Consider the following 20818-nt stretch of genomic DNA (forward strand, 5'->3'; position numbering starts at 1 on the left):
TGTGTGTGTGTGTGTGTGTGTGTGTGAAAGAGAGAGAGACATACATGTCTTCATATGACACGTGGCTCTGTATATCATGTTGCCTTATGAATTTCCCTTTCTTCTGCCGAGTCTACCATGACCATAAATGCTGCATTTGTAATGTACTGTATCTGCCTTTGCATGGCTTGCACATCCAGACCTTGGAGGAATAAATAAATTCCAACCTGACAATGTTTGCCTTTTTATAGTAGCCGATAATGTGCTTCCCGCAGCAACCGGTTGTTGTTTATCTCGCAGCTTATACCCTGACTTCAGCTTGTTGTTTATCTATCTATCAGCTTACCCTGACTTTAGCGGTGATGTTGAGTGGAGTGTAGCCGAGCGCCTCGGTGTATTCCCTTTTCTCCTGCTGGGCCTGGGGTCCCACTAGACTGCCAAAGTTGGTGGCCAGGTGGCGCCTCAGCAGGGTCTTCTGCGGAGGAATGTTCAGCAGCATGGCCATCGTGTCCGAGTTGAACCGTGGCTCCAGAATCTACAGGGACAGACACAACGTTTCTGTGTAAACCAGGGGGGACCTTTTACCAAGAGGTTGCTGTTCTTTTATCCTAATATTCTGTGTGTACTGTACTGTACTGTACTGTACTGTACTGTACTGTACTGTACTGTACTGTACTGTACTGTACTGTACTGTACTGTACTGTACGTAATCCACATAGAAAACCCACCTTTTCAGACTCCATCATGGCCCATAGCACTTACCCTAACCCCTTAGATAGCATTTCTGTTGGCTTAGATAGCATTTGACACAGACTTATAGCATGTTATGTAGACAGCACTATAATTGTATTGTATATAGTCATAGCACGCCATAGTACATATGTATAGCATAGTAGTAAATATGTATAGTTTATATGTATAGTGTATGCATAGTTTCATTATATAGATATTCCACCGTTACTTTCTTAGCTTACGCATGTTTCATGATAAATGCTTTTATGTGATGTATTCCCATGCTTTTGTTCTTGCTTAAATGTAAGTCGCTCTGGATTAAGAGCGTCTGCTAAATGCCTAAATTGTAAATTGTTATAACTAGAGAACCATTCAAATTTGACACACGTTCCACACCACCACAGGGAGTGCAGTTCCCGGTGCCAGTGATGTTCTGACATCGGCATATACTCCATATTTGGGCATGCCTGACAAATAACTCCATATATAGGCATAAAATGGAGAGAGACTAAAAGAACTGGACAAAGGACAAAAGGAATTGACACTCGCTTCTGCTGATTATAGGAAAATGACAATCACACACAGAGATGCATGGAGAATGAGGAGAGATGTTGTGCGCTAAAGCAGCCTGACTCCGGAAATCGGATTTGGCATGGCGGCTTACGGGTGCTTTTAAACTCTTATCTGCTATGCGCTTTCCCTTCAGGGACTATAGTAGATGCTAAGAGCAATCAGCCCTCCATGCACACCAACAAGGGAGAGAGAGAGAGAGGCGTTGTACAATACTTACTATGAGCCCTCCATGCACACCACTGCCTCTCAGATTAGGAGCGTACTCCGCCAGGTCCACAGATCTTAACCACTCCATCACACGGTGATTTGACCACTGGACCACCTCACTGGGAGTGGTCTGGTTCTGTAACGCGCGCACGCACACACACACACACACACACACACACACACACACACACACACACACACACACACACACACACACACACACACACACACACACACACACACACACACACACACACACACACACACACACACACACACATTACTATACTTCTAAGAAACTGATTCCCATTCACTACATTAATTCCCTAATGCAACCTATTCTCAAGGCACACATGTATTCATATATCTGTGCAAAAACAGACTCTTTTAATCCATCTGTAAACGTTTTTTTTTCTTTTTTTGGTTTTTAAATAATTCTTATCCCACGATATTGCAACCCATTTTTTTCACCCAGTGTCAATTATCGAATGTAATACTGTGCGCTACACTTCCTCTGCCAACCTGGGGGGGGGGGGGGGGGGGGGGGGGAATTAAATAACTTCAGTGCACTGTGCCTACACATGTTGCGACCACAGGTCGCAACATGTGTAGGCACAATGCAAGGAATAAATGCATTCGCCATGTATCCGAAGGAAGTCTGATCCAATCATTTTTAGATTTCTCCAGTTTAATCCTGAGTTTAAGTTTTGTTGTGTTCAAGATCTGATTTTAGGCATGTTTAAGCCTCCAGGAAAATCCGTGTTGAGGTTCTTAATCCACTGTTTTTCATTAAAACGTCTTTGTCCTACTGTCCAGTTGGGATTGTGTTGAAGTCCAGCGCATTTTAGAGCTTCAATGCCATGAGCCATGAAATGTTGCACAAACCTTGTGGTTGTCTTTTTTCCATTGTTAATATTGTACCTGTGTTGTCCCAGCCTTGTACCTATTGTTTTACCCGTTTCTCCGACATATTGTAAACCACATTTGTCACATGTGATTAAGTAAATGCAGTTGCTGGTTCTGGTTGTTATTTGTTGTTTAATCTCTAACACGCGTTTTGTAGTTCTATTTTTGACTAATTGTTTGGGTTTGAAGTATTCTGGTCCCTCGCGTGCTGGTGTGTTGATTTCTTTTAGCTTGCTGTGTACTAGATAATCTTCAAGGTTTTTGTTTTTTCTGTAGGCCGATATAATTTTATAATCTTTTAGAAGATCATCGGTTCGGTTCTCAAAATTCCTTTTTATTCTGTTGTTGGCTAGTGTGCTCTGTGTTGAATAACTGGTTATCAGGGCCAATTTAGGACCTGGATCTCGCACTCTTATTTCTAAGAAGGTACTTTGAGCTTTCCGGAGGAATGTCCTAGTGTATCCTCTTAGTCTGAGGGCCTTAAATAGTGTTTTACAAGCTATTTTGAAATCACTTCTTTGCGATACCGGTTCCGATACCCATAACTTGTGTATGGGTCAATAACGAGTACCAATCCGATACCAGTGTGTAATTCAAAAATAATCGATTGGTTCTCAAAGTGGGGCCCGGTCCAGACACTCCTTGAGGGGGTTCCAGGGTCTGTATATGTGTTTCCCAGCCCTGTTCCAAAGCTATTCCACTGAGGTGTTACTTTGTGGGTTTACATTACAGTGAGTACTCTGAAAATAAGTTGTTATTATTCTGAGAGGAACAGTACATTCACCTGAATGGATATCTCAATGCGTTTTGCCTGTTAATACAAGTTTTGAGTTTCCACCAGAAACAAAACTGCAATGCTGCAACATCATTGTAGCACTGCCTGGGGTGCTGAATTACTTTACGGATTGGTGGTTTGCTTTTACCTCGAATATACATTTACATTTTTATGTAATTGCAGATGGTGTTGAAATTACTTGCAGAAAAACAATATGACACAAAACACAATTTTCGGTGTCCCTTTTAAGACAGATTGTCATGCGGAACCATTTTGTCAGCATGAGAAACGAGATCAGTTGCAAATGATTGCGGTCTGCTGTTTCCCAAGGTTAATATACTCTTGAGAAACGTCACACCATGACATTCTTGAGTCTTAATACCCTCTTGGGAAACGGCACACCATGACATTTTTGAGTCTTAATTTTTACACTGGGAGTGGAATAATTTACCCTTATGGTTCAGTTTTTTACAGTTTCAGAGGTAAACTAGAAAAAGTGCCCTTCTGGGCACAGGTCTCCACCAGGATAGGAATGTAGGACATTGCAGCTTGCCTTCATCTGGTGGTTGGATAAAAGGGCAACAAAAGTAAACAAGCACAGTTTTTGACCAGTGGGGGGTCTAGTTAGCCCTGCTCCCTGGCGTGTGTGTGTGTGTGTGTGTGTGTGTGTGTGTGCGCGAGTGCATGACGCGACTTGGCTTGTTGTAGCGCCACCATCAGGCTGTTGAAAACTGTCAAGTGGCATTTCTTCCTCAGCCTAGTGGGAATCATGTGTACCGATTTGTGTGAAATTTGGATAAAATAAAAAGGAGTAATAATAGAAAATGTGTTTTACATATGTCGGCCTCCTGGTGGCGCTATAAAGAGCAGATGTGAAAAATTCCAGGCAAAGGTTTTTCCTTGTCCTCTAGGGAGTTGGCATACAAAGTTATCCACAGATCCGTGCAGTTAGAGGTAAAAACACTTTTCGGCCAGTTATAGCGCCACCTTGAGGCTGAGTTGAATGTGTGGCATTTCGTCCTCGGCCTAGTGGGAATGTGGGTGCACAATTTCACGGAAATCACGCGATGTGTTCATGATTTGCAGCATTTTGTTTGAAACTGAGCACTCTTGTGAACTTTGGAAACCAATCTTAACCAATCAGGATGGAGTCTGAGAAATCTGAAAGACCGGTTTCGTTGAATGGCTCTAGAGAGACTGTTACCAATTTGCGTGATGTTTGGACAAAATGTGTAGGTGTACTGTGCAAAAACTTGTTTTGCACAAAGCGGCCTCCTGGTGGCGCTATAACAGGCCGTTCTGGAAAGTTTGGGGCAGAGGTTCATCGTTGGCATCCAGGGAGTGTGTGTGTGCAAAATTTGGCATTGACCGGGTTAACGGTGGCCGAGATTAGCTGCTCACCGACACCACACACACACACACACGGACGGACGGACGGACACACGGACGGACGGACGGACGGACGGAGTGCAAAACATACTCTCCCCCCATGCCTTCGGCCTGGTGGAGACAACAAAGGCTCAGGATTACAGTGTGCAGGTGTTAAGATGAGCCTGTTTTTCTCCTGTGTTTGTTTTGTGTCAGTATGCGTCAGAGGAGGCAGAGTTGCTCCTGGTGGGAAACAAGTTGGACTGTGAAACCGACCGCATCATTGGTCGACAACAAGCGGAGGGGGGGGGGGGGGGGGGGGGGGGGGGGGGGGGGCAGCAGACTGACCTCATGCTGCCTTCTATGCATGAGGAGTCCAAGCTGCTTCTTTTCACCTGACAGGGGGGAGTTTCCCCGGCCGGACGTAGCGTGTGGAAGGAACACGTTATTCCAACCAGTTCCCTCCATCAGGCGCCCCGGCTGGCCAGGGTGAAGTAGTTTAGAGACCAGGATTACTGCAAAGCGGAATTAGCCAATCTACAAGCTCACATTGTGTTGCACTTTGAGCTTCTAGAGTTGATATTTTCACTATTTTGGAAAATGTGTGGGAAACAAAGGAAGGTCCAAACTACATCTATTAACATCCACAAACACATGCCTGACCTCAGTGCTGGGTCTGCGTTTGAGGCAGTTGGAGCTGAAATTGTTGACACGTAGAACATGAATGGCACACTTGATGCTGAGGTGGTGCAGCTGGCTGGTCACTTTAAGGAATAATAAGTCATTCTGAGAGTGAGAGAGAGAGAGAGAGAGAGAGAGAGAGAGAGAGAGAGAGAGAGAGAGAGAGACGTCACGTAACATACAACTCTGTACATTGGACCATGTTTTTACGTCTACACAACATCTCTTTGCCAATTTTTTGCATCCCCCAGAATAGAGATGCTGTGGTTCAAGTGGTTAACAAAAGTGGCACTTTAAGAGTTTTAAACCTCATTAGTCTCAATTATTTTTGGGCCACAATAATCGCATCCTTAATTGTTTATGTGACTGCACACAAGCACATTAGAGACCAAAGAGCTGAACAGCCAAATGAAGCTACTTACCACAGTCAGGTACTGTACCAACTAGCTCTGGTCCATAGCTCTAATGCGTTGCATTTAAAGCTACGTTACTCTCAACTTCCGCCGCTCGCATGGATGCAGACCAGCCTCTCCTCTTTAGCGTAAAATAGTTTTTGCTACTCACCAAAGCAAAGGCAGGTTGTGTCATTAGAAAGCCTACTTTCCTTAGTGGATGCACTCTGAGCCCCCCACCACACATATAAACGGTACTTTTTGGCCAAAAGGGGATTTTGTTTCCACCGGAAAAAAAATACTTTTAGTTACTCCGCAGCGCCCTGTACCAATATTGCCCAGATAATTGCCTCATAGAGAATATTGTTCCTCCAGTGAAAAAAAAAATCCCTTTCTGGCCAAAAAGTACAGTTTATACGTGTGGTGGGGGGCTCAGAGTGCGTCCACTAAGGAAAGTAGGCTTTCTAATGACACAACCTGCCTTTGTTTTGGTGAGTAGCAAAAACATTCTTTTTATTTACGCTAAAGACGAGAGGCTGGTCTGCATTCATGCGAGCGGCGGAAGTTGAGAGTGACATAGCTCTAAATGCAACGCATTAGAGCTATGGACCAGAGCTATGTACCAACTAAAGCCACTTACCACAGTCAGGTACTGCATCATCAGTCCATCCACCCGGCCCTCGTTGAACTGGTCTTTATACTGAGGTAGTCCAATGTCATCCAGCCAGCCTTGGGACACATGAGATGTATGTCATTTTATAAGCTTTCGTTTGCTTTATTTACTTACTTCATAGAGAAGTTCACCCTCCATGTTCAGTTCCGTTTATTTTATTGACATTGTGTATGACAAATACACAACAAAAATCAGGATGGGACACTAGGCTACAACACAAAATAAAAAAGCAGAGAGTTCATTCCAATCCAGTGGGGCCTGTCAGCAGTACGCTACGCTTGCACAATGTGTACATAGACACAGACTGAACATCTGAACATGAATAATAAAACAAAGTACTGTCCCTGGAGACAACAAAGCAGCTACACAACCTGCACGCTGCCATCCCTAATCCCAACCCATGCCCCTATTGAATATTGATTGAATACTTTGTTAGACAGACATGTAATTATGTAAACCAGTAGAGCGCAGTCAGACGTCTAAAAGGATGGCACCAAAAAGAAAGTCCTGATTTCCATTTGGGTCCTGTGTATTCAATTTAGAAACATGGCATGAAAAATCACCTGTCTAAGAGAAAAGTGATCATTTCCTCCCCCTAGCCTAGGCATTCTGAAAGGTGGATTTTCAGGCCCGTTTTTTTAAAGGAAGCTAGTCATCTGCATTTTTGAGGGAAGGGGTCGGGCATTTTATACCTGCATGTCTTAAATTGTTTTATATACTGTATGTAATCTCGTCAGCATTGAAAATAAGGGAGAACCTCAATTGCTCTTTCGAGAATAAATAAAGGTTTCAATCAATCAATTCCACACTTGTAGAAGGACAATTTAACCATATTTATATTTAAAAGTGGGTGGTACCAGATTGTTGTCGCTCCTCTAGTATTACGTGGCTGTGCGTGTCGCTCACTTAGTAATTAGTAACAGGTAATTAGTCTGGTATGCGGGTACTGAAGGGCACCTAGCGTGTGTGTGTGTGTGTGTGTGTGTGTGTGTGTGTGTGTGTGTGTGTGTGTGTGTGTGTGTGTGTGTGTGTGTGTGTGTGTGTGTGTGTGTGTGTGTGTGTGTACATACGTGTGACCCAGACATGGTCCAGCTCCGAGGACTTCTCAGCCTGTTTGGTGCTGAAGGACTTGATGGCTAGCTGCAGCTTCTTCCTGTGGAGGGGGTTCTTCACTCCCATTTCCTGATACGTGGAAAGACAGACGGAGATCAATGTGGACGTCATTGTTTCACATTCGTCATTTTGCAGACGTGACATTGTGTCGTTTGCCTCGCAGTTTCAGAGAGAACTTTTGCCCTTGTCCAGCTAGATTATGCTATGTGTATGTAGACAGATACAGAACATGTTTCTCTTTACTGTTTGATTTATTTCTCTCTTTGCTCTCCCGGTACCCCCATCTCCCTTTTCTTTTTCTCTTCCTGAATATAATAAAAACAGGAGCTTGCCAAAACAAAAAGAAAGATTCACCCACTTTGTGAAGTAAATTGTCATAGAGTCTATGACAATCACAATTTACTTCACAAATAGACTGACAAAAATACCATATAGAGCTCACGGTATAACAAAGAGAACAAAAGCAAGCACGGCACAGTCAGCCATCATAATGAATCACGTAAATCAAATTGTCATTGAGAGGAGAGGAGAGGAGAGGAGAGGAGAGGAGAGGAGAGGAGAGGAGAGGAGAGGAGAGGAGAGGAGAGGAGAGGAGAGGAGAGGAGAGGAGAGGAGAGGAGAGGAGAGGAGAGGAGAGGAGAGGAGAGGAGAGGAGAGGAGAGGAGAGGAGAGGAGAGAGGAAAGACAAGGAACTGATAGGACACAGCTGATATGGTGAAACTAAAGAGGATAGACGGGTGTTACTGATTATAGAGGCAGACAGGAACAAAGATAGACAGGTAGAACCAAAAGATTAATTTATGCTATGCGCTCAATGGAAGATGATTTTGTCAGCTGCATTAGTTGCATCTATTTATAGTGACTCATAGGAATAGACTACGTGACAACCAGGAATAGTCTGGTGACCACCGGAGAGACGGGTGGCAGCCGGAAAGTAGACGGCACCCGGGAGCAGTATGGGTTGGCGGAGCCCCAGCCTGTGTCTTCCGTGAGGAAGAAGCCCAACAAACCCACGGTGAGGCCTTTAGGAGGGCCATTCAAGCCTCAAGCGGAGCCTGCGGCACCACCAAGGGCAAGGTGGAGCCTGCGAAACCGTTTCGGCTCGAGAATCCACCGTTCCTGAATTAAGTGCCTGGTGCTGGGAGTCTGGTGCAACGCACAGGGCCTGACCTGGATAGAGCAGGAGTGGACCTGGTGAGACGTAGGAGGGGCCCGGACAGGAGTCAACCCACAGAGCCTAGTCGTTCCACGCGCCAGAATGGTACCTCCCAGTCCCGGCAGAGTAGTTCAGGAGGAACGGATTGTGTGGCCCTGGTTTTTCCCTAATGGGACTGATCGAGGGTAGCTACTGGGACGTAAGTCGGGACTTGATACTTGATCACCCCGGCTGGGTCACCTGAGTGAGGGGTATGATGTTGGGAGACCCGAAACCCCGATGACCTTGGGATACATCACTGAGGATACGTCCCAGGTGCATCCATTTATGTATGTATTTTGTTTTAGTGGCGTGTGCATGAGCGTACTTTCTCTAGGTCCATTAGTGGCGTGTGCATGAGCGTACCTTCTCTAGGTCTTGTGGGGTGGAAGACAGCAGAGTTTGACCACTGGTGATCCAGTGACGAGCGAGGATTCCGTATTGGCCGAGACCAATCTCCTCCAGCCAATCACAGATCTGCTCAGTCGTCCACTTTGAAAAGGGCGTCTTCAGGTCCCTGAACAGGTCACCAGAAAACAAGAGAATGACACCATTGTATGTTTTAAACACTTAAAAGGACCACTTCACCACTTTTCATATCATTTCATATAATTGGTCCTCACTAATGTTCAGTGGGTGTGATGGTGATTTGTTTTTCGTACCACGGCACGTGCATGCGGCCATGCACACAGAACAGCTGATAGCACTAAGCCTATATTGTTTAATGTTTATAGTTGTGTTTTTTTAATGTTTTACTGCAAAGCACTTTGGTACAACGTTGTTGTTTTTAAATGTGCTATATAAATAAAGGTGGTATGGTATGGTATAGTGTATGAGAGTTTTAGACACACAAACACAAAAGTAGACTTGAAATAATCAGATAAACGTCTTTACTGCACTGCAGTAACGAAACAAAAAAAAGTTTGCTTTGGAGTCTGCAGTTTCGATTAGCTTGGATTCACCATTGATGATGTCACTGGTGGACGGGTTTCTGAACTGCCCATAGCCCTCCTATGAGACACAGACTGAGTAGGAAAAGAATTGTGGTATTTTATCATGATTATTAGTGAGGACCAATTATATGAAGATAGGTTGAAAAGTGGTGAAGTGGTCATTTTAACACACAATATACCATAATTCGAAAGCAAAAGCAATAAGTGTGTGTGTGTGTGTGTGTGTGTGTGTGGGTGTGTGCGCGCGTGTGTGACTGTGTGTGTGTGTGTGTGCGTGCGTGGTCCCATACCGTGTGTTCCCTTTGCGTGTCAGCCGTGGTCCAGCAGTAGCTCTGTATCCTCCCCTCTTGAACTCTCCCATGTCTGGATCATCAACCTGGACAGGACTGCCTGACTGGCTACGACGGATTCTGCAAGTGGACAATGATATGAGTGAGTGTGTGTGTGTGTGTGTGTGTGTGTGTGTGTGTGTGTGTGTGTGTGTGTGCATCAGTGTTGCCAGGTCTGGTCTGCTTATTATAAGACACTTTGGGCTTGTTTTTCTGCAAAGTTGCTTGTGAATAATGGTGGTTTGCGGGTTTTTGGGCCTATTTCTGAAGTGTAGCAGATTTGTGTTGTTAAAATTCTTCAAAAACGAAAATAGCAGCTCTATAAGCACACAACGTGCCGCATCCCATCACGTTGTGAGCTTGTAGATCGGCTATTTTCAAATATCCGATGCACAATAGTTTTAAACTGCTCATGTGGCCAATAGTGGCTTCTTTGGGGCTTATTTTCATAGACCTGGTTTCCTATTTCTAAATGGGAGGTGCGTGCATGCGAGCCTGCCTGCCTGCAGGGCAAGGTCATCAACACTTACTTCCCCCAGAGCTTTTTGATTCCCCTGTGGCTCTTCTTGTTCTCAGAGGAGATGGGGGACTGCTGACCCGAGTCCACTCCAGAGGACAGAGGCGACAGGTCTGACAGAATGGATTCCTCCAGCCTCTCTGGATGCCCTGGACAAGACAGAGGCAGAGCGACGGCGACCAGATGATTAAGAGTCAAAGCAATATATCTAAAGGGCATTTAATTGATCGTCTTTAAATCGTCTTTTGATAGCCATTCAGGCGATGATCACTTTAGATCGTTTTCATTCTGCTTAACCACACAATTATTCGAAATTATTAAATTATGAATTACGCTTGTGCTCACACTGTAAGCCGATATATTGGTTATTTTCAAAATACAGTTTTCTTCTTTTCTTTCTTCTATAATGACATGCCCAAAATAGGAACACCAGGGTTAAAGTGGATATTATCCCCACAGCCCTCCATTGCTATTTTGTGGCCCAAAGATTTAGATTTAATTTGGGAGAGCAGAATTGCATAAGGGAGTGCAACCCACTGGGTTGTTAAATTTATATCCCTCAAAGGGGAATCCCACAAAAAGCTAGAGGTTATGTATTATATTCATGCAGTGATAACTGATAACCCATTTCACTGAGGTCGACTACAACAATGGTGTGGGATCAACAGAGTACAGATTGATGCTGTACCGTAGTGGAGTACCCACCAGCATCATAGAGGTCATGTTTTCCAGGGGATCCTGTGGCAGAGGAGATTAGCAAAGCAAAGACCAAGGAGTAAGAAGCAGAAGCAGAAGCGAGCATTAGTCATAGCCTCATTAATAAACGCCAAAACCTCTCTATGAATATACAGTAGTGTTAAGTAGCTACAGTAGCAGCATGCAAATTCACAAGCCCCACATTTAACCCATTCTGACCGGGCACCCATTTTGGTGTCAGCATCATGTCGTGCTTTAGCTATTTAAAAATAGCAGATCTACAAGCTCATATCGCGCCACCGAGTGGCGCGATACGAGCTTGTAGGTCTGCTATTTTTGAAAAATCGAAGAACGACTGACATTTTTAGAATCTGATCTCAGGTCAGAATGGGTTCATCAGACCAGTGTGTGTCCGGCGGAAACCTCGTATGAATCTGATCTGAGGTCAGAATGGGTTAAGGAGAACATAAAAGCCGCCAACACGGGGAGCTCCAACGCAGGCAATTTATCCCCAAAACCAAAAGTCACCTTTATTTAGCAAGTCACATTTCGTCAGGCTTGTGGCTTGCCTCGGTCTTTATCAGACTTGAAAGGTCACTTTTGGTGCTATCGGATTACTTCTCTACAATGGAAAATATCTTAGCCTCTCCTTGGCCTCTCTTTGTAAAAGAGATTGTGTTTGTTTTTGAGAAAAGATGGTCTATTGTTTTGCCTATTTATACCCCATCCAAAAGTAGAAGATCTACAAGCTCTGTCATGCATCACATCAACTATTTGTGGCGTGGGCGGTATAAATCAAGAACGTTGGACTGTAGAACGTTCCTTTTCAGTAAAACCCACTACACACTTAGTCAAATTGTAGAGAGAGCTGTACATTTCGACCCCCATTCGTATACATTGGACATCTGATCTAAGCCAGTTGAACAGTGCATATCCCTGAGCGCGCACTTCGCCCTCAAACAACACTGATGACTCTGACGCGTTAAGCTCTGTGCGTGTGAATGTGCATGTGCGAGCTAGTGTGTGTGTGTGTGTGTGTGTGTATGAATGGGTGTGAATGTGCATGTGAGCTAGTGTGTGTGTGGTAGCATGAGAATGCTGACGTGAGGGATTATCTTGAACAACTCTCTGAGTCACAGAGGTGACAACAGTAATAATCCTGGCAAGGGAGTTGCTTGATCCTCTTTTGAAAGTTGCTCGAGTCTCGAATCACCTCTTAAGCTTTCTTAGCACAGAACCATTAGCGTACACCATCCAGAGAAAGGATGGACATACGTAGTGTCTCAAGTCAGAACATCTTTTCCACAATCTTCGAATACTGAAGAGAGTCTAGAATTCGTCAGGGTAAAAGTTGCAAACAGGAAGCTGTCATATGCTCTTCTTTTGAAACCGGAAGAGTAATCGACCAGTCATGACGTGCCGTTCACGAAAAAGTATTTTAAAATTATCTTTAATACATATCTTTGAATATTCTTTTCTGCTAAGAAATTGGGTAGGCTTAAATTTAGGCTTTCCAGTAGGTATTTTTTGTTTAAACGTCATTTCTTAAACGGAGAAATGACATTATTTCTTATTCGTTTTATCATGCGGAAGGTTTTCATAATTATTGTGGGAGCCAACACGTCTGTCTTGAGAGACTAGCAGACATGCAATGAGCCTTTTGTATTATTAACTTTTCAGCAAAATGCCAATGCACACCTCAGAAGGCTAGTGACAGGTACGTAGGGCAATAGAGCATACATAAAAAGGGTATCTTAGAAAAACAAAGAAAGGCTCCCGCACACCGTCAGACACTTGCCAAACCAAAATGTTGCTCTGTATTGGGTCGACCTTTCGGTCGATTAGACCTTCATCAGGACAGACAATGTCTGTCCTGATGAAGGTCTAATCGACCGAAACGTCGACCCAATGAAGAGCAACATTTTGGTGTGTCTGACACGGGACCCTTTCTTTGTTTTTCAAAGATACCCTTTTTATGTATTATTTACTTGAAATGGGTATGAACCAAATAGTGATACTATAGCATATCAATTCAACTTCCTCCTTAAGTCTTTCCACATACTGTAATTATACAGTACCTAAGGCTGGAGCGCTGGCACTCCTGCAGCGTACTTCAGCCATAACACAGACAGAGAAAAGGCAATGCAGCAGCAGAGCAGAGGACAGCGGTGGAAAGAGAAAGAGTGGAGCATAGGAAAGGAAAGCAATTAGGTTAAGTTAGTAGAGAAAAAGATGAATCACCAAGAGCTTGTAGCATTTTGCGTCTGACTTATTTTCTGCCTTTGCGATAAAGTTGTTATCGGATTAAAATGAGTCGGCAAGAAGCATGGATGTGTCACCTCACTTTAAAACCCTAGAGAATATCTTCTGAACAGAGTTGAATCTTCTATCACCCATAAAGCTTTCAGTTCATATTTTGATTCAGGATACCTGGAATTATTATTGAGTTGTTCCTTGGAAACAGATTTAGATTGCTACAATAACTTGGTCAAAGCCATTGCTTCTTCTAACGTCATACTAACTCTTAAGCACTGCCCAACAGTTAAATTCTATAAACTAAAAAAATAAGTTCCTGATGAAGAAGCTAAAGTTCAGTACCTACTTATCGGCATCACAATGAATACTAATCTTTCCAGGTTTTGGTGTGGTAGAGACACTCACTGAGGCTGTAGTCGTTGTCGTTGTGGTGGACAGGGGAGAGGTGAACGGGGGACGAGTACTCTCCGTCTCCGTTCTGCTCCATCCTCAGCTCTCCTCCTCTCTTACGCAGCTTCCCCGGCAGAGTCTGGTACTTGTTCAGCTCCAGGGGAAGGTTCTGGAGGAGCAGAACCAGCGTAATGCCAGTGCCAGTTAATCTACAGGTAAAACCTTTGTAACTTTCACGGCTTTAAATCCATCTGATAATGCATGTAACACACATCATTTGTGGTCCTTTAAAAACAAACCTGCACAGTATAAAGTATAAATTTCCTTTCCTTTTCTTCTTTTTTTTGTTTTGTTTTTTATCTGTTCTTTTCTTACTTGGATTATCACACATAATTTATAAATAGTTTTTCAGTTTTGTTAAATCAAATTACGAAACTATATTCATTGATCTGTTCTGATATTTGCTTTTGTATTCAAATTGGGTAGACAAAATAAGATTTGGCTTCAGCCTACACCTTTTTGGACCATTTTTTAAGTGCCTTTAAATAATGTACTACACTGTTTGTCCAAAAAGGGCCAAAATAAACCAAACAAAACAAGACAAAGCCAATGCAAGAGGGTTGTGTTGCGTCTGATCCTTGTTCTGCCATATAAACGTATTCCTAAGAATAGGTTGATCTTGTGTCCTTTGAAGGGTGACTATCTTAATGATCTTGGTATTTGCAGAGGCATCAGAGTCAACAGTGATGTGAAAAGACCAGGAGGAAAAAGGCCAGCAGAGAGGAACGGCTTGCAGGCAGCATGCCGTGATGCCTACTGCTGCTGACAACGTCTTCAGGTGGGGCTAGAGCCTGTGTTTGTGTGTGTGTGTGTGTGTGTGTGTGTGTGTGTACTTGCGCGTGTGTGAGTCTGTGTGATAATCTCAAACACTGGGTCAGGAGTCCCATTTGTGGGTCGTGGACAAATTTGTATGGGTCCCCCTTTATTTTTGGTTTCCTACATTTTGTTTTTAATTATTATTATTTATTATTAAAACGTTTTTTTTTTAATCCCAAAAAAGCTAACTGTTTCATGAATTAAATGGTTAAGTAGTAGTGAAAATAGCCGATCTGCAAGTTCACAACATGGCACAAAGCTTTGTGAACTTGTAGATCTGCTATGTTTTTCACTAGTTTGGGTCTCAGGTTTGGAAACCACTGGGTTAAGCTGTGTGATGCAGCAGCACAGTGACATCACACAGCTTAGATTAGAGTGGGACACACTTTGATCTCGCCGCAAAGCGGGGTCCTATGGGCTATAGTTCCAAACATTGGAACTATCCCATTGAGATAGAAATGAACACTTCCGCATTCCATTATTACAATGGGAGTCAACGCTCTCATACTAGATCACACTGCGATTCCATAGAGCAGTACCTCTGTCCCCAATATGTCTGAGTCAGCCTCAAGGGACTGGAACTCTACAGCCTACAGCAGACACCAGCACAGGAGATAGATAGACGTGCACGCGCGCACACACACACACACACACACACACACACACACACACACACACACACACACACACACACACACACACACACACACACACACACACACACACCACACACACACACACACACACATAAACGCAAACAAAGTTTAGTTTAGTTAGTTCACAAGCACGTTATCAATCATACAAACTTCGCTTTCAAGACAAATAAGCCAAATGTTAGCATTAGCTTTTCTTTTTTTCAGTTAGTATTATGAGCAGTACAAGCAGGCATAGCTGTATTAATACCAGGGGGGCAGTCAGCCAGATATTTCGTGAAGCCTCATTTGAAATCGGTAGTTCATATAATGGCCTGTTGTGGCGCTGGACCGGACCCAAAAAGCCCCATAGCTCCATAGAGGCCCATGTATTTTGGCCCAACTTCACCTAGACTGTATTACCTTAATAAACATGGTCATGAATACTTTCTTCTTCCAGTCACTAGTTTAAAGTCTCATTTCTAATGTCATAATATTCTTTTTGGAAAATTATGGTCCCATTAATTAAAAAAATGACCATAAAGAAAAAAAACCATCGCGTATGTTCTGAGGGGCGTGGCTACCATTACAGTCTATGATCGGGATTCCCCTCCCACTCGAGTCAAAATAAAAACCAACGGAGAAGAAGGGGGGAAGTCCCGCCTCGTTGTCTGGGCAGCCAATGACCAGCTGGTATACAAAACGGAGCCAGCCAATGGCCAGCTGGTACCAAAGATGGCGACTTACATCAGGAATTAGCATATTATTACAGGCTTCATTTTACGTTCATGTTAGACCCGGGGAACGCTTTGTCCATATTTTTTACAGTCTATGATTAATACGAGTAGAGAGGAAGGTTAGGTTAGCTTGAATACTGATTTTATTAAAATACAGAAACAACAACCTTTGGTAAGGATCCACTCTGCAACTCTTCAAGACTGCTGGAAAGCAGTCGTTGTCGATTCCTGGACAAAAAACAAAAACAAAAAACAATACATGGATGGAAAGATTTACTTGTGTAAAGGAACAATATGTACTTTATTGGCACACATACAGTAATGCCTGTCATAATAACTGTGATAGTGGCATTACATTACACAGTATGTGTCATACACTCCTACTACACCTGGCCAATGGTCATTTCCATCATATGAGGGAATATATTGAGTAGCAATTACCATTAACATTCATGTTATCCACTTCAAATTTCAATACAATATCTATAACACTGTATTACAGGTATTTGGGGGCGTGATCCGCCATTGCTTCATGGGGTAAAAAGACGTTCCACGTTTCTGCCAATAATCATATTCTTTGAGCCACACATCAGAGTTTTTGCGGGGTCAAACAAAGAATCACATGACGTTGATCCCCCTTCCCCTATTGGCACGTTCTAGGACATGACGTATGTGTAGTCAGAAGAATTTTACATAACATACCATGCTCCATTAAGGAAGGTAGCATCTCCTACAGGAACCATCGATGAGTCCATGGAGTTCTGTATGCTGAGGAAACTGGCACACACAAGATGATAAATTATAACGTTTATCGTGTGCGTGTGTGTGTGTGTGTTTGCATGTGTGAGTGTCACTGTGAGGGGGGGGGGACAAGATGTTAACCCATTAAGACCTGAGAAAAACATCATATCCGGGGGAAATACATCTGATGGATGTTCCGGCCTGACTCTTCCGGCTATGCACTCTCTGCCTTAGGTTGTGACCAGGCTTTGTCTCTTGGCAGAGGAGTAAGGCTGGGACCGAGGCTAGGTCTTAATGAGGCAAACATTTTGTTAGTGAGTGAGCTCTATTCCAGTGGTTCTCAAACGTTTTTTGGCTTCAGTACCCCCTTTTCCTGATTTCTGGATCAAAGTACCCCCTTTTAAAAGATAAAACTATATATAGCATATCGTTGGTGTCAGGCAGAAACCTCATAACTGCATATGTCAACATTTTGGGGGAAAATACTTTATTAAAACAAATCACACCCTTGTGAAGTGAGGGGATCTCTAATCATCGTACATCATCATCAAGAATGGTGGTCCCTTATTGGCCAAGGGTGGCCACCGACATACCCAGCCGATTTGCTCAGACAATATGACGTAAATTCTCTACTCATTGTCAATGGCATTTAATGTTTGTGTTCAGACAGAACGTACAATATAGCCGTTCACATTAAGGTGCCCTCCTATCCTGTTACCGTCCTACGGTCCTATACAGTATATGTGTGTTTCTACCTGGAGTCATGCAGTTCCCTCTGGAAGGAAGACGGGGACACCAGCAGAGGAGATGATCCTCTAGACGATATCTGAGGAAGACAAATGACATACTGTAGTTTCACTTCTTCACTAAACAGCAAAACATTTCTTCAGGCGACTGGAGTGAAATTAACGCTCAAGATTTTACTATGCTAATGAAATAGCAGTACTTAGTCTGTGCGTAGTCTGTGTGTGTGTGTGCGTGCGTGCACGTGTGTGTGTGTGTGTGTGTGTGTGTGCGTGCGCGTGCGCGTGCATGGATAAGCGTACCTCTGACCGTAGAACATCGGAGTGTGCTTTGTGTGTGAGTGCTCTGAGCTTCAGACTGCCACTCAGCTCTTCTTCACTACTTCCTGGTGAGTACACAACACATACTGTACAGTATAAACGTTTTACTTCATGAACCAAAAGAGAAATTAGACATTTGCCCGGGACCCAAACTAGTGAAAATAGCAGATCTACAAGCTCACAATGTGGCGCAAAAGGGCTATTTTCACCAACTCTTATGAAGTATTTTGTTCTGTCTAATTAATGGAATTTTAAAGTTTGGTCCGCGAGTTGACCGCGACCCATGACTGTCCCGACTCCTGACCCACTGTTTGGCAAACAGTGGTATAATGTACAACACGTACCGTACAACACCAGTACAATAGAATACAGAAAAGAGAGAGAAAAAGGAAATACATCCAAACAGAATCATAAACAGAATTGAATAATACATTTGGATGCTGGTCTTCTTCAGTATAATGGGGCAGAGTATAGTCCCACATGGACTAAATAAAACCGTACAGGTCCATATCATGATTCAATTTGTCTCTGAATTAATTTATCACTGAGGATTTTACGGTGTAAAACATAATTGTATATAATTATAACACACCATTTCCCTAACATCGTTACACATTATCTCTGGAGTCATTTGATCAAGATGTATCGGTCAGGTTTTTCTGATTACTCAAATTGGCATTCCAATTGGCTACGACAGCCTTCCAAAGTTTACAGAGCGCTCAGTGTGCAGTCACACCCAGCTCAGAGTCCAATTAGTTTGGTTTCATTCACACCACAAATTATAAAAAATAGCCAGATATTGTACTGGATAATTCTTACCTTGTGTGAGTGCCAAGACTTCCTTAATTTTTCTGTATTGGCCTAATAAATTGCTCAGCTCCTCTATATGTCGATCCTGTCATATATAACGAAACAAGTAATCCAATTAAATAAAATTAAAATTAAAAAGCAGAATCAGGGTAATTAAAACATTGATACCCCCCCCACTAGAACTACAATTTAATACTATTAGACTAATAATTAGAGGGACAACCCTCATCCCCCACTAGAAACACTGACCTTTTCATCATTTGACGCCAACAAAGACTCCATTCCCATCTTCAACCTGTGGAACTCTTGGTCTAAGAAACAGGAAGAAGGGTGTCATGCAGGTGCTTACTGCGTTCTTTTCCTTATTCTTCACAAGGAAGCTCTTAGAAGGAAGTGAAGTGGTCACGTGACTGGGCTGCGCCATGACACTTTCATGGACACTTTCATGGGAGCCAAACTCACACCGGTAGTGCAATGAATACATGGCAGTGAATGGAGCCGGCTGGACCAGCTCATATAACAAACATTATACATGAACGATTGCGAGCTTTGTTATATAATTGGTTCAGGAATATGAAAGAAGACATACAGTGATATCACACGTTTTTTCCGAGTGGTTGTTTTTCAACTTAATAACTATTTATTTTTATTGAGGTATTTATAGAAGAGCACATAGTAAGTTTTCTGCCTGGGCTGCTCTCTGCTCTTTGAAAAAAATAAATCACATTAAGTAGTATCCACATAAAAAAATAAGACCAGAGCGATCACTTTACAAAAGGTCTCAGTCATTCATAAATAATGTTTGTTCATGAGCTGGTCACTGAGCTCTCATTGGCTTCAGTGCATTCTGCCGAACTTCCGGGTGTAGTTTGGCTCCCGTGAAAGTGTCCATGAAAGTGTCATGGCGCAGTCCAGTCACGTGACCACTTAACTTCCTTCTAAGAGCTTCCTTGATTCTTCAGGGGAGTAGCCAAACGGTCGGACAATATGAACGGGGGCGAGCGTGTTTTGGGATGAGCCTTCCGGTTTCCCTTCAGGGCATGCCTGATGCGATGTGTGGACCAATACGACAGCCATGCTAATACACTGACCAAGCAAAACAAATGGACACTGACATCACAGCTGGCCATATGCCATCACCTGGCTGGGACAAATGTTGCATAGTTTCAGGCAATGTATTTAACTGGTGGGCTGCAGATACCATTAAAATGGTAAATGGTGCATTTATATAGCGCTTTTATCCAAAGCTGCTGATGTCAATTCTACAAATGCCTTCTAAACCAATAATTCATTCAATATTTTTTTCAAAAATGTTACAAAGAAATAGCAGATGTACAAGCTCGCATCGAAACACAAAGTGCAGTGCTGTGGGCTTGTATAGCAGCTATTTTTTAATAGCCAATGCAAAAACACCGTAGGTTTACTCGAGATGTGTGTATTTTATTTTTACACAAGGCATCATCTCTTCATCATAATATGACATTGATTGATACCAACACACACCAGTACCAAATATTATTCAACATCCGCTCAAATACAGCAATGGCGCCTAGTCTTGTTTGTTGTTGTAATGGTGACATAGACAGTTGTAATGGTGACAGACAGTAGTAATTGTGCCCAGATGTCACACAAGCTCAAAACCGATGGTAAAATAATATAGTGCAGACAATGTACAAAGACAATGAAAGGATGCAAAATATTATTGGAGCTTTTGGACCAATCTCAAACCAATCTCTCTGCTAACACCACTTCCCTGAATAATCGAAAGTGGACACTCACTCACTCACTCACTCGCTCACTCATGTGTGTGAGACAGTGTGCACTTATTTTCATTCCAAAACCACACATCATGACTCTCATCCACAACGATCCAATCAGGCTCCCTGTGTAACACTGCTAGGTTACAATGTTGACAGGTACAGGGACGTGCAGAGAGTGTTAGAGAGGCAGGGGCTGAAATCCTGTAAGAGGGCACTTTTGGACTGAAATATCAGATCTACAAGCTCACAACGCGTCACGCTGCGACATGTTGAGAGCTATTTGCCATTAGCTATTTGCTCATTTCGGGGCGCAACCCAGCAGTCTTTAGCTAGTGGAGATGCGGTGTACGACATGGATTTCTAAAGAAATTTGTTCGACGCAAACTGCTGTGTTCAAGTTCAGGAGACTTCGAAAAAAAAAGCAATTCTCCTGAACGCAGCCTTCCGGCATGGCATGGAAAGG

At 43.2% G+C, this 20818-nt stretch overlaps 1 protein-coding gene across 7 annotated transcripts in view; it reads right to left on the reverse strand.

Annotated features, from left to right (window-relative positions):
• Positions 1-20818, reverse strand: part of ppfibp2b (PPFIA binding protein 2b) — a 94904-nt gene that overhangs the window by 1996 nt on the left and 72090 nt on the right. For 5 of the 7 annotated variants that reach the window (XM_083763573.1, XM_083763570.1, XM_083763568.1 and 2 more), the window contains 16 exons: positions 18845-18906; positions 18605-18680; positions 17768-17850; positions 17477-17547; positions 16683-16757; positions 16148-16208; positions 15151-15201; positions 13751-13904; positions 10407-10542; positions 9838-9957; positions 8961-9111; positions 7357-7468; positions 6254-6342; positions 5204-5326; positions 1502-1627; positions 326-514 (listed from right to left, as the gene is read on the reverse strand). In XM_083763573.1, the coding sequence (XP_083619699.1) occupies positions 326-514; positions 1502-1627; positions 5204-5326; positions 6254-6342; positions 7357-7468; positions 8961-9111; positions 9838-9957; positions 10407-10542; positions 13751-13904; positions 15151-15201; positions 16148-16208; positions 16683-16757; positions 17477-17547; positions 17768-17850; positions 18605-18680; positions 18845-18906 (1679 nt within the window). The remainder of the gene's footprint in view (positions 1-325; positions 515-1501; positions 1628-5203; positions 5327-6253; positions 6343-7356; positions 7469-8960; positions 9112-9837; positions 9958-10406; positions 10543-13750; positions 13905-15150; positions 15202-16147; positions 16209-16682; positions 16758-17476; positions 17548-17767; positions 17851-18604; positions 18681-18844; positions 18907-20818) is intronic. The other 2 variants (XM_083763569.1, XM_083763571.1) reach the window with 2 other exon arrangements.

Source organism: Protomyctophum parallelum (genome assembly GCF_964188405.1).
Source record: "Protomyctophum parallelum genome assembly, chromosome: 4".
NCBI classification, from domain to species: domain Eukaryota; kingdom Metazoa; phylum Chordata; class Actinopteri; order Myctophiformes; family Myctophidae; genus Protomyctophum; species Protomyctophum parallelum.